Genomic DNA, 10,294 nt, shown 5'->3' with positions numbered 1-10,294 from the left:
GCCGCCGTGTGTGACACATATTGCGGCACGTGAGAGTGAGACAGAGCCCCGGCAGCGGCCAGCGCGCGCGCGCAGCGGCCAGCGCAACAGGCGTTTCAAACAGCAAACGGGACGGCCTGCGCAGCCTCTAACTATTTTTCTTCTCAATAACAAGGCTGTGAACAGCGCGCAACGGTCGCGCCCACCTGCCACCTCGCCTCGCCGGCTGCATCCCGCTCGCGGCGGTCGCCACCATCCCTGGGCACCGCCACTGCCCCTGTCCCTGCCGCCGCCGTCGCCTTCCGATTCCTCCCCACCGCCCGGCCTGATCCGCGGCGTGCAACGCCCCCCACGTACAAACATGGGCACACACCTCGGCATCGCCGATCCTGATGCCGCCGCCGCCGTCCCTGTCGCCCCCGCTTCCACCCACTTGCTTTACTGCCGACTCCAAGCGGGAGGCAGCAATAGCACGCAGACAGAACCCTGAGAGAGAACGTCTTGGCCTGTCCGAGGGTTTCCGGCAACCCAGAGGGAAACCAGAGGGTCCCCAGCACTTTGCGTTTCCGGAAGTTTCCAGGGAAACCAGAGGGTGTTTGGTGCTCCATTCTGTTTCTCTCGAGTTTCCCTCGGGAAACTCGCGAGTTTTTTTTTCTTCTTCTCTCTTCTCTCTTCGCGAGTTTCCCTGAGTCTGAGAGCTGGTCTGGGGCAAAATCTGGGGCAAAATTGAGGAAATCGGCACGATACCCAGGTATTTTCCAGGTATACCGGGGTTTTCCAGGTATACCCGCAAAATACCCGGTATTTTGCCGATTTTGGCCCCAAAACAGCCTCAGACACGGCTCAGAGCCCCCCCAAAATGACGAATTCCACGGAGTTTCCCCGGGGTTTCCCGAGGAAACTAGAGGGTGTTGTAGGGAAACGAGCAGGAAACACGGAAAGGAAACCAGGTAGGGTGCGAGAGGAAACCCTCGGACAGGCCAAAGAACGTCGCCATCGTGTAGCAGGCAGGCCTGGCTAGCCGCGTGTTGGGGAGTAGTGTTTGTGTGTGTGGTGTACTCTCTCTCCACTCAGTGTATAGTGAGTGAGCAGCGCACGATAAACAGCTGAAAAACCTCGAAGCCCTGGGCGCCCTCCCCCTACTTGTAAAATTCTAAAACGACGAAGCGCTCTCTGTGGCTTCCAATCATTGACCTCAAGGCCTGGACCTCTAGGTGTCGTCCCGACATGTCGGGCTCCACGGACTTCACCCTGTGGGGCCTCGCAGAAGAAGGGTCGGCAACCTATAAGTTCGCGCTCCTGCCGCCGCAGCATAAGCGGGCATGCTTGACGCCTGTCATGCTCTGCTCCAACAATTCGGGCGAGGAGGCCTTTGTCACGACGATATTTGACGAGGATGGCACCAACGAGCTCGACCAAGAGCGCGGGCGGCAGAGCGCAAGCGAGCGGCTGGGCGCAGCTCGGGTCTCACCCTCCCGCCAGGTCGTGTCCTCGACTGCATCGTGGCCGGGCAAGAAGGGCGTGCGCGAGGAGCGCCGCTCCAACGACTCCGTCATGGCGGCAGTGATCGACTAGATCGGCGCATCAGGCAGAGCCCGCCCCGGACCAGGCCGATGCGCTTTAGATGATCGCACGTGTCGGTGCACTGCGGTGCGTTTTGTGCATTGTGGTTGGGCGCCGCGTTTGCTGTGCAGTTAGTCCCAAGAGGTCGGCCGCAGGAGCTAGCCTCGCGATGTGACACCGTGTCTGATGGCTCTCGTTGTTAGTTAGTGCCGTATACTAGAGAGAGCGTCCCCCTCCCTCGAGCCCCCTCCCGCGCCCGCCCCCGCTGGGGCGCGCCGCGCCGCCGCGCCGCGCGCGCGCTTCCGCCTCCCCTCGAGCGCCCCTACGGCCCGCGGACGCCGACCGGGCCTCTGAGACTGAACTCCGCGCGTCTGCCGTTTTTCCTGTCAAGCGTCGTGGAGCGCTGAAGCGCCCTTCGCCCGGCCTCCCCCGCCGAGCTCGCCGAGATCACAATCGAAGATGAGAGTATCTCACGCCCGCGTCGCCGCACTAGCCACCGCGGCGACATCAGGCACAACCAACCAACTCCCCCGTACAATATTGCTCGCGCGCACAGGCGCGCGGTGCGACGCCCCCCGCCCGCGGCCTCGAGTGTACTCCACATGCCAATCGTCCCAGCGTCCGTATGCCGCCCCCTACTCGTCCTCCTTTTGAAACTTGTCGACGATGTTCGCCTGCACCCACGGCGTGGTGCCGAGGGCGAGGCCGATGCGCAGTGGGATCGCGAAGCGAGCGACGTTGACAAACGCAAAGGCCTCGGCGCCGAGCTTTGCCTGGGGCGAAAACACCGGCGCCAGTAAGTGAGTCTGCGGCTCGGGGCAGCAAAAGTGAGGGCGAGCGCGGCACACCTGGTCCTCCGAGTTGGTAAGATCCGGCCAGTGGCCCGTCACCTCGCGGTAGCCCAGCACGCAGACCGGCACCGACACGCCCCAGAACGCCCACTCCCAGAACACGTACGAGATGATGCCCGCCACACCTGCATAGGCGCGGCGGCTCTTTCCTCACTCCGGCCGACTGCCCGAGCGGGCGCAGCAGCACCATTCGTGCGCTATTCTCTATTGTTCGCGAGGCGGTGGGGCAACTTCGGGCGCGAGCAACACTGCCCCCCACTCTTTGCGAGCGGGTGGGGCGGATTGGTTCGGCTGAGTGCGTGGCGAGTGGATTGGGTGAGTGGGTGGCGAGAGTGGACTGGGTTGGTTCGGTTGAGCAGGAGGCGAACCTGCGTCCTTGATCTTCTGCATCGTGACTCCGCCGCCCTCTCCCTCCCCAGCGTCCTTGCCGTCCTTGAGACGCATGACTGGAGCAAACGCGCCGGAAGACCGGGCCGTGTGTTTTGAAAGCAGGGCGCTGCTGTGGTGAATCGCGGGCGCAGCGGCGGGTACGACCAGTGCGGCCGACGACGCCAGCAGCGCGCTGCTTGCGAGCAGCAGCGAGGACATCTGCGGGCGTGCAGCGGTCGATGGAAGCTTCGCGAAAGGGTCGAAAAAATGCCGCGGTTCTCGCAGTCTGTGTCCTGACTTGCCAACAATACACCTGAACCAAAGGGACAAAACAAAGAAGACAAGAGACAGGACATCTCACTCAAAAAAAAGAAGAGCTCCGCTGCGCTTCTTAGCTCCCCGGCCCTGGATGTGCGGTTAATGACTGCACTCCCTCCAAGTGCTCCAAGTGCAGCAACCTCGCTGGTTCATACACGACGAGGTCAACGCCGCCGTGCTCTGCGACCACGTGCTGCCCTTCGAAGCGCTCGCAGAGGCGGTGCCGCGGCTACTCCGCACCTCGCGCCCCCTCCCGCACACTCGGAATGTCGGTTCGCGATGCCGCCTCACGGCAGAGCAGCTCAACGCGCGGAACCGACGACTCATCCGAACGCGCTACGCGGAGGATATCGAGCTGCACGCGAGAGCGGTTCGGGCATGAGCCATTATTTTTGCCGTCGCGGCATGTCGGTGCTCGGTGGTGTCGGGACACGGCACACGCGACACGCGCGTAGGGACACTAGGCGCACGCTTATAACTACGGTCTTATAAGGCAAGCAGAATTGCCAAAATTCGACCATCCCCCTCCACACACCACACGCGCAGCTGGAGGCCCTGGAGCAGCTCGAGTAGCAGCAGCTCAGCAGCACCACCCGCCGGCCCTATCTAGGCGTGAGGCCAACCTACTTGCTACTACCTACTAGCACCCTCGACTCAGGCATCAGCTGATAAGCCGCCGCGTCGAAGTGCTCGCTCATTTCTTGCGTACGAGAAAGAAAGTCCGCGCCCATCTGCGACTGCTGTTGTTCGAGGCTCCACGCTGCCCGGCAATGGGCAAGGGCGGCAACCTGAAGCTCGCGCCTCCTCCAAACAACTCGGACACCGCGTACGCCGCGCAGAAGCAGCAGTGGGCGCAAACGCGCAAGGAGAGGACTGCAGAGGCGAAGGAGCAGTCAGCGGCACGTGAGCGTCGCAAAGAGGAGGCTCTGCGGAAGGATTCCCACCGCCTGAATAGAACTGCTGCGGCAGAGCGCGAGGCGATCCAGCGGCAGGGGCGCAAGGCACGCGATGAGGCCTGCCGCGACGCTGCTCGGCGAAGGAGGGCCAAGGCGGAAGAGGGCTGAGGAGTTGTGCCGTTCTGCTCCTGCTGCTGATAGCGAGGACAAGCGTGCTGTAGCCATAGAGCATGAGTCGGTGCCTCGAGGCACGAGGACGGAAGGGAGCCGTGGCCCATGTCCATATGTCCATGTGGGTTGTGAGAGTGCTGGGAGCTCAGCCGACAGCGCCCCGTGCATGGAGCGGCCAGTCTAGGGCGGGCCCGCCACCCGGTCTGGACCGCAAGTAACGAAAACAGGGCGCGTGTTCTGTGTTCACAAGACATCACACCACATCTATCATTTCTAATCATGTGCACATGAGCGAGGCCGCGGAAGAGAGCCTCTCTACTAACCGATGTAGAGGCCGGACGAGAGTCGGGTGGGGCCGCCGCCGCCCTCGCCGCTGCTCGGCTCCTCCGGCGGCGCTCCGTCGGGCGCGAGCTCCTGGATCGCCCCCGTCGCCAGGCCGCCGTCCTCCTTTGGAGGCACATACTCGACGCCGACAAAGGCGGCGAGCGCCGCCGGGTCGAGGCGCCGCTCCACCTTGGTCTTGCGGCGGCTCGCGCTGAGCAGGTCGCACGCCTCGGCCACGTTCTCGCTGCCGATGTAGTCGCGGAGCAGCCAGGTGGCCAGCGCCAGGTTGGTCGAGGAGCGTCCGTCGGCGCAGTGTACGACCAGCTTCTCGCGCGCAGACCTCGCCGCAGTGCATGCGTCGGTGAGTGCGGCGGCGGCGGCGGGAGACGCCGCATCCAGCACCAGCGGCGAGCCCACGCCCGCCGCGCTCAGCGCGGCGGCGTAGCCCCCGGCGGTGCCGTCAGGCGATCGGGCGGCGGCCTCATCGGCCGAGAGGAAGGCGACCGCGCGCCGGATGCCTGCGCCCTGCATGTGCGCCAGCCAGTCGCCCAGTTCCGCCGCCGACGGCGCGGCGGCCGCTCCGTGCACCACCTCGTCCGGCCGCGACGAAGCGGGCGCAAAGTCAAAGGGCGGCGGCTTTGGCTCGCCGATCCCGGGCTGCGCCGCCGCCTCGTCACCGAAGAGGAGCTGCGCCATCGGTGCGGCGGCGCGGCCGGGCGCGCGGACGGGAGGGCGCAGCAACGCCGGACGGACGGCCGCGGAGAAGCCCACAAGAAGATGGAAGATTTCAGTCTGCATGGGAGGCCCTAAATAAAATAATTGAATCATGCTCCAAGTGCTCCAAGTGCTCCAATCGCACATCGCCGGCTGAGCTCACGCTGCCAATCTCGAGGCCTCGCGTATGCAGCGCCCCCCGAATTGTGGTCTAGAGAGGCGTTATCGGCCGCGCCCGCCGCTCAAGTCCCTTGGAACAGGGTGTCGGAGAGAGAGGGTGAGGATCCCGTACCGTGGCGGGTTGCGGCCTTACGATGCGTCCTCGTCGAGTCGGGTTGCTTGGGATTGCAGCTTGAATTGGGTGGTAAATTCCATCTAAAGCTAAATACTAAATACAGCAGCAGCGCAGCACCCCTTGAACGCCGATGTCGGGTGGCTGGAAAAGTCGGTAGCCCCGGCACGCGCGCGTAGCGCCCGAGGTGCGAGCTTGCTCGGCACCTGGGCGGGACGCGTCCACACGCCGCGGCGCGCCCGTGCGCTGGCGGCGCTCGCCCGCGCTGGCGTGACAACACTCGACACCCGCTCGACACCCTCGACACCCTCGACACCCTCGACACCCCTCGACACCCCTCGACACCCCTCGACACGGTCAAGCATGGTTTCAGCCTCGACAGGCCTCGACAGGCCTCGACAGGCCTCGACAGGCCTCGACAGGCCTCGACAGGCCTCGACACCTCTAATCCTCTATCCCTCGACAGCAGCTCGACACCCTCGACACCGGGCCTCGACACCTCGACACCAGGGCTCAGAGTCTTATTTGAGGTGTCGATTTGTGCAAAAATGTGTGTCAGAGAGCGTTAATATGGCAAAACTTTCTTCGCCTCGCCGCAGTGCGGAAACGGGGCTCCGGCTCTACTAGTCTCTACTAGCACCAACTTCCCGATTAAGCTAGGTTAATCAGAGGGCAGATTTGGAGAGATCTCGAGGAGTACATACAGATAGACCCTCCAATCATGAGAAACCTCTAACCTGATCGGTCGTACTGACCGCCGACCAGTGAGATCACTCCAAGGCGCTGCGTAGCGAGGAGCTCTTCCAGCCGTGCGTGGGATGGCGAGGACGACGAGCGTGACATCGTCGATGGCGACTCTTTTGCGACCGTCATGCGAAAGGTCATCCGCTCGGCTCAGGGCGGGCAGCAGGGCTGCGTCCTCGCCACCAACGGCTGCTGCCTCCCGTACCACCTCTCCCTCTGCCGCACGCAACGCCAGTTTCGGGCGGCTGGGATCCTGTGCCAAGCCGACGACACGTACTTGCGCCACCCACGCCACGTCGATGTCGGCGGAGCAGAGCAGACAGCTGCAGACGCCTTCGAGCGCCTGCAGACCAACCGACTCGAGGACTGCGGCTGCGTGTCGAACGACGCCAAGATCAAGGCCATCTGCCCGGCGGGTGGCGTCGACGGCATCCCAGCTGCAATCCTCGAGATTCAAGGTGTCAAAGTCGTCGGCACCTTTGTCGCGCCCGACACCGACGCGGGTCGCCTGTACGAGCGGAACCAGCTGTGCAAGACGTTCGCCAGCAGGTTCAAGGTACTCGACGAGGTCGACCAACTGCGTGACACCGACAAAGACCCGGACGTCTCGCAGCTCTTCTACAAGCTGCTGCGCTCGCGCAACGGCACCCCGTACTATTGGATGCGGACTCACCTGCCCGACGTCATCGTGCCCGTCCTCAACACGGTGGTGCTCCCGCGGCTGCGCACCTCCTTCGAGATCCTCGCCAGGGCAAACGGCACGCCCACAGAGGAGCTCGACCGCGCCTGGGAGGAGGTGCAGCTCTCGGTGGCGAAAGGCGGCTCAAACATCGGAGGGCACGCCGACGTCGCCGACGCGTGCTTCGTCGCCGCCTTCCTCGCCGTCTGGCCATCACTACGTCGGCCTACCAGGGCCACGCCCTCGCTGGCGGCGACGAAGCACCGCCCCTCGCGCAACCGCCGCTGCTCGTCTACTTCAACAAGCACTACAACTCCATCCGCGACCGCTGCATCAAGCTCTGGGGCGTCTACCGCGCCCGTGCCAAGCATGTCGACTTTCGTCTCCGACCTCTACTCTGAGCAGAGCACTTCTCCAGTCCCTAAACAGGGCACGCTCGCTCAGATTGCGTCGCACGAGCGGTGGCTTCGCTGCCTCGCCGCCTGCGAGCGGCTGGATGCTGAGATGGACGACCCGGACGGCGTCAAACATCGGGAGGCGGCACGCTTCATCGCCGTCTCTCAGTTCGCCTCGGGAGCGTGGCTCGACCTCTGCCCCGACGGCCGGCACTCCTCCAAAATCACCTCGGAGATTTTTGCCACGGCGCTGCAGCGCCGCCACGCCTACTACATTTCGCTGCGCCAAGTACGTGTACGACGCCAAGGAGGCGGCTGGTGAGACAGTCACCATCGGTATGCGGAAGGGCGACCAGCTTGCAAACGGATCGAAGGACATTCCGTGCGAGCACAACATTCGTCACAACGGCACCATGTATGCGGCGGCCAACATGGTCCGTGCACGAGCCTGCGGCAAGCTCGTGCTCGGTGACAAGGCGAACCCTCAGACGACTTTTCATCTCAACGAGGGGCACGTCACCGACATGTGTGAGATCGGCGGGGACCTGCAGTCCCAGCGCGATGTCCACTACGAAGTCAAGGTGCCTAGCGCCCTCAGTAAGACGAGGCAGGCTGGGCAGGGCTCGGCGGCACACGGCGGATGCTGTGCGTCACTGGGCCACAAGTTTGGTTTCGGCAACACCCTTGACCAAACCTTGCTCAAGGTTCTTGGGTGCAAAGAGCGCGGCCACAAGTCACAGGGCCCGCTCGTCCATGCGACCGGTAAAGGCTGGGTCAAAGGGCACAAGGGACAGTACTCTACGACGCGCTCCATGTCAAGAACGGAATCGTCAAAATTTGTCTCGTCGAAAGCCAGGGCGGCATCGCGCCGCCGACCAAGAGAATCATCTTCAACTTCGCCAAAGAGGTCGGCAGCCCGAGCGCCGTCGACCGCACCGACTACGGCACAGCCTCCGGCAGCGCCCGGGGCTTTGTCCAGCACCACTCGCAACAGCTCTCGCGCGCCGCCGTCTGTGGCGACGCGCAAAACATCAACAACGCTGCTCGCAACATGCGTGTCGCGCACTCATTCATGACCGGTCTCAATGCTCCACCCCCCTGCGCGCGGGCCTTCTAGGCCCGCGGGTAGTCTCCCCCCATTCCCAGGGCCTCCAGGGCTCGCACCTCAACCTCTCACAGACAAGCACACAGCGCCATAGGACGTATTTTCTTCTCAATAACAAGGCTGTGTCAATCCCCCGCACCACCGCCGCCACCGCCTCGCGCGTTTAGCGGGGGGTCGGAGGAGCCTATAAAGAAAAGAAACGCAAGGTCGAAGGTGCTTTTCGCGCGCGCAACGCGTTGTCGCCGGCGGCCTCTCTCGCCTCTCTCGGCGCTCCATCCGTGGCGCTCTTTTCCTCTCCATGGCCGCGCCGGCATCCGCCCTCGCGGCGCGCATGCACGCCCTGCCACGCAACGAGCTCGCCGATCTCGCCGAGCTCATCGCGCGTGTGTGCGCCGTCAGCACGGGCGCAGACACGCGCGATGAGCTCGCATTCCCTTCCGCACACGCTGAAACGAGAGAGCACGACGACCTCGTCGAGCTCACCGCGCGCATGTGCCACGCGAGCGCCGATGCGCTCAGCCTCGCCAACGCCGCCCTCTCCGAGCACGTCCCTCCGTGGGCCGTGGAGGACGTGCTTCTCTCTCCCGACCTGCTTCCGCGCATCTTTGCGACGCTCGAGCTCGAGGACGGCGCCGCCGCCGCCGCCTGCTCGGCCTGGCTGCGCTGCTGGATCGACACGGACGAGCAGCGGCGTGGGCTCCGGCCGGCGGAGCTTGGGCCGCTGCCGCCGGGCTTTGACCTGGAGCATGTTTCAGGGCTGGCTGCGCATCCGTCGGGCGAGATGATGGCGTTCACCCTGAGGGGTAACAACGCTGTCATCTTTGTCCTGGACCCGTCGCTGCAAGAGGTTCGGCAGATCTTGTCGGGCCCAACCTGCATCTCCTTCTGCTTCTCCGAGAACCGCCTTTTTGCGTGCATGAGCGGCGCGCGCATCATCAGCTACAGCACCGATTCCTTTGATGAGGTTGCCCGCTACACGGAAGAAGAGCTCGACTACGAAGAATATTACGACTCGGTCGTTGGACCAAACGGGATGGTGCACGCTGTGGCAACTTATGATGACCCCGATGAGCTCGACCAGGAGGGAGTCTCCGAGGCGATCGTCGCCTTTGACCCGATGACGCTGGAGCGGCGCCTTCACTTTGGCCTCGGCGTCTTCAGCAAGGAGATCTACGGGCTCGCCTTCATCGGCGACGAGCTCTACGCAGGAGACAGGCGCGGCCGCAGCATCCGCGTCTTCTCGCTCGCTGGCGTGCACTTGCGGGAGATCAAGGGCGACTGGCGGGAGCCGTGCCGCTTGCTGCACCACAGCAGCCGGCTCTACCTGAGCGAGCAGCGCGGCGATGGGGAGGAGGAGGAGGTAGAGGAGGAGGAGGAGGAGGCCTCGGGCGAGGTCGAGGCGACATGGTCTGAGGACAGGAAGGCGGCCGGCAAGCGCATCTTCGTCCTCACTCCGGAGGGCGAGACGCTGCAGGTCTGGAAGACAGACAGCGACATCTCTGGCATGTACATCTTTGGGCGCGTGCTGATCGCAAAGGTCGGCGCATACATGGCGGGTGAGTTCATCACGCTCAAGGGCATTTGAGAGGCGAGAGCCTCGCTCCGCAGCGCGTGTGCGGTGTGGGCCCGACGCCACCGACGCACGCGCTGACGGCACGCAGCTCGAGTGGCGTGCACGGCGCGGTTGTTAGTACAGAAGCCGGTCGGGACTCGGGTGTGGACTGTGGTGCGTGCACGGTCGCGCGCATTGTGTCGTACTGGGGTTTGCCAGTGTTCCTCTAAAAATGAACACCACAGAGAGCATACAGATACACCGCGCCGCAAAGGATATACACAGAGGAACGCATGCGCGCGATCCACGATCAGGCAATCCGTCAGGGGCGGCGACCCCCCC

General features: G+C 64.0%; 5 protein-coding genes across 5 annotated transcripts in view; 2 read left to right on the top strand and 3 right to left on the bottom strand.

Annotated features, from left to right (window-relative positions):
- The window catches only part of EMIHUDRAFT_244910 (hypothetical protein), a gene marked incomplete at both ends in the record, with an annotated part of 5,006 nt that extends 4,771 nt beyond the window's left edge, over positions 1–235 (bottom strand). The window contains 2 exons of the mRNA XM_005768961.1: positions 89–116; positions 186–235. Coding sequence (XP_005769018.1) covers positions 89–116; positions 186–235 — 78 coding nt within the window. The remainder of the gene's footprint in view (positions 1–88; positions 117–185) is intronic.
- A 954-nt stretch (positions 236–1,189) lies between these two features.
- On the top strand, positions 1,190–1,766 carry EMIHUDRAFT_370302 (hypothetical protein; the record flags this gene model as incomplete). Its single annotated transcript, XM_005768960.1, has 1 exon — positions 1,190–1,766. A coding segment is annotated over one exon (327 nt), but the record flags the coding sequence as incomplete, so codon positions are not given.
- A 411-nt stretch (positions 1,767–2,177) lies between these two features.
- Positions 2,178–2,981, bottom strand: EMIHUDRAFT_244908 (hypothetical protein; the record flags this gene model as incomplete). The annotated part of the gene is made up of 3 exons (XM_005768959.1): positions 2,178–2,315; positions 2,391–2,518; positions 2,762–2,981. The coding sequence occupies 3 exons, from the start codon at positions 2,979–2,981 to the stop codon at positions 2,178–2,180; spliced, it is 486 nt and encodes a 161-aa protein (XP_005769016.1).
- A 1,405-nt stretch (positions 2,982–4,386) lies between these two features.
- Positions 4,387–5,258, bottom strand: EMIHUDRAFT_370299 (hypothetical protein). Its single transcript, XM_005768958.1, has one exon. It carries the CDS (start codon positions 5,165–5,167, stop codon positions 4,466–4,468), a length of 702 nt encoding a protein of 233 aa, XP_005769015.1. The 5' UTR covers positions 5,168–5,258; the 3' UTR covers positions 4,387–4,465.
- Positions 5,259–8,698: 3,440 nt separating this feature from the next.
- Positions 8,699–9,985, top strand: EMIHUDRAFT_118939 (hypothetical protein; the record flags this gene model as incomplete). Its single annotated transcript, XM_005768957.1, has 1 exon — positions 8,699–9,985. The coding sequence occupies one exon, from the start codon at positions 8,699–8,701 to the stop codon at positions 9,983–9,985; it is 1,287 nt and encodes a 428-aa protein (XP_005769014.1).
- Between the last annotated feature and the right edge of the window lie 309 nt (positions 9,986–10,294).

This window comes from Emiliania huxleyi (assembly GCF_000372725.1).
Source record: "Emiliania huxleyi CCMP1516 unplaced genomic scaffold EMIHUscaffold_438, whole genome shotgun sequence".
NCBI classification, from domain to species: Eukaryota; Haptophyta; order Isochrysidales; family Noelaerhabdaceae; genus Emiliania; species Emiliania huxleyi.
The sequence above is the reverse complement of the archived record's forward strand: the minus strand, read 5'-3'. Positions and strand labels throughout refer to the sequence as shown.

Coding starts and splice junctions, on each gene's coding strand:
- EMIHUDRAFT_370299 (XM_005768958.1), bottom strand. CDS start 5,167: ATGGCGCAGCTCCTCTTCGGTGACGAGGCGGCGGCGCAGCCCGGGATC.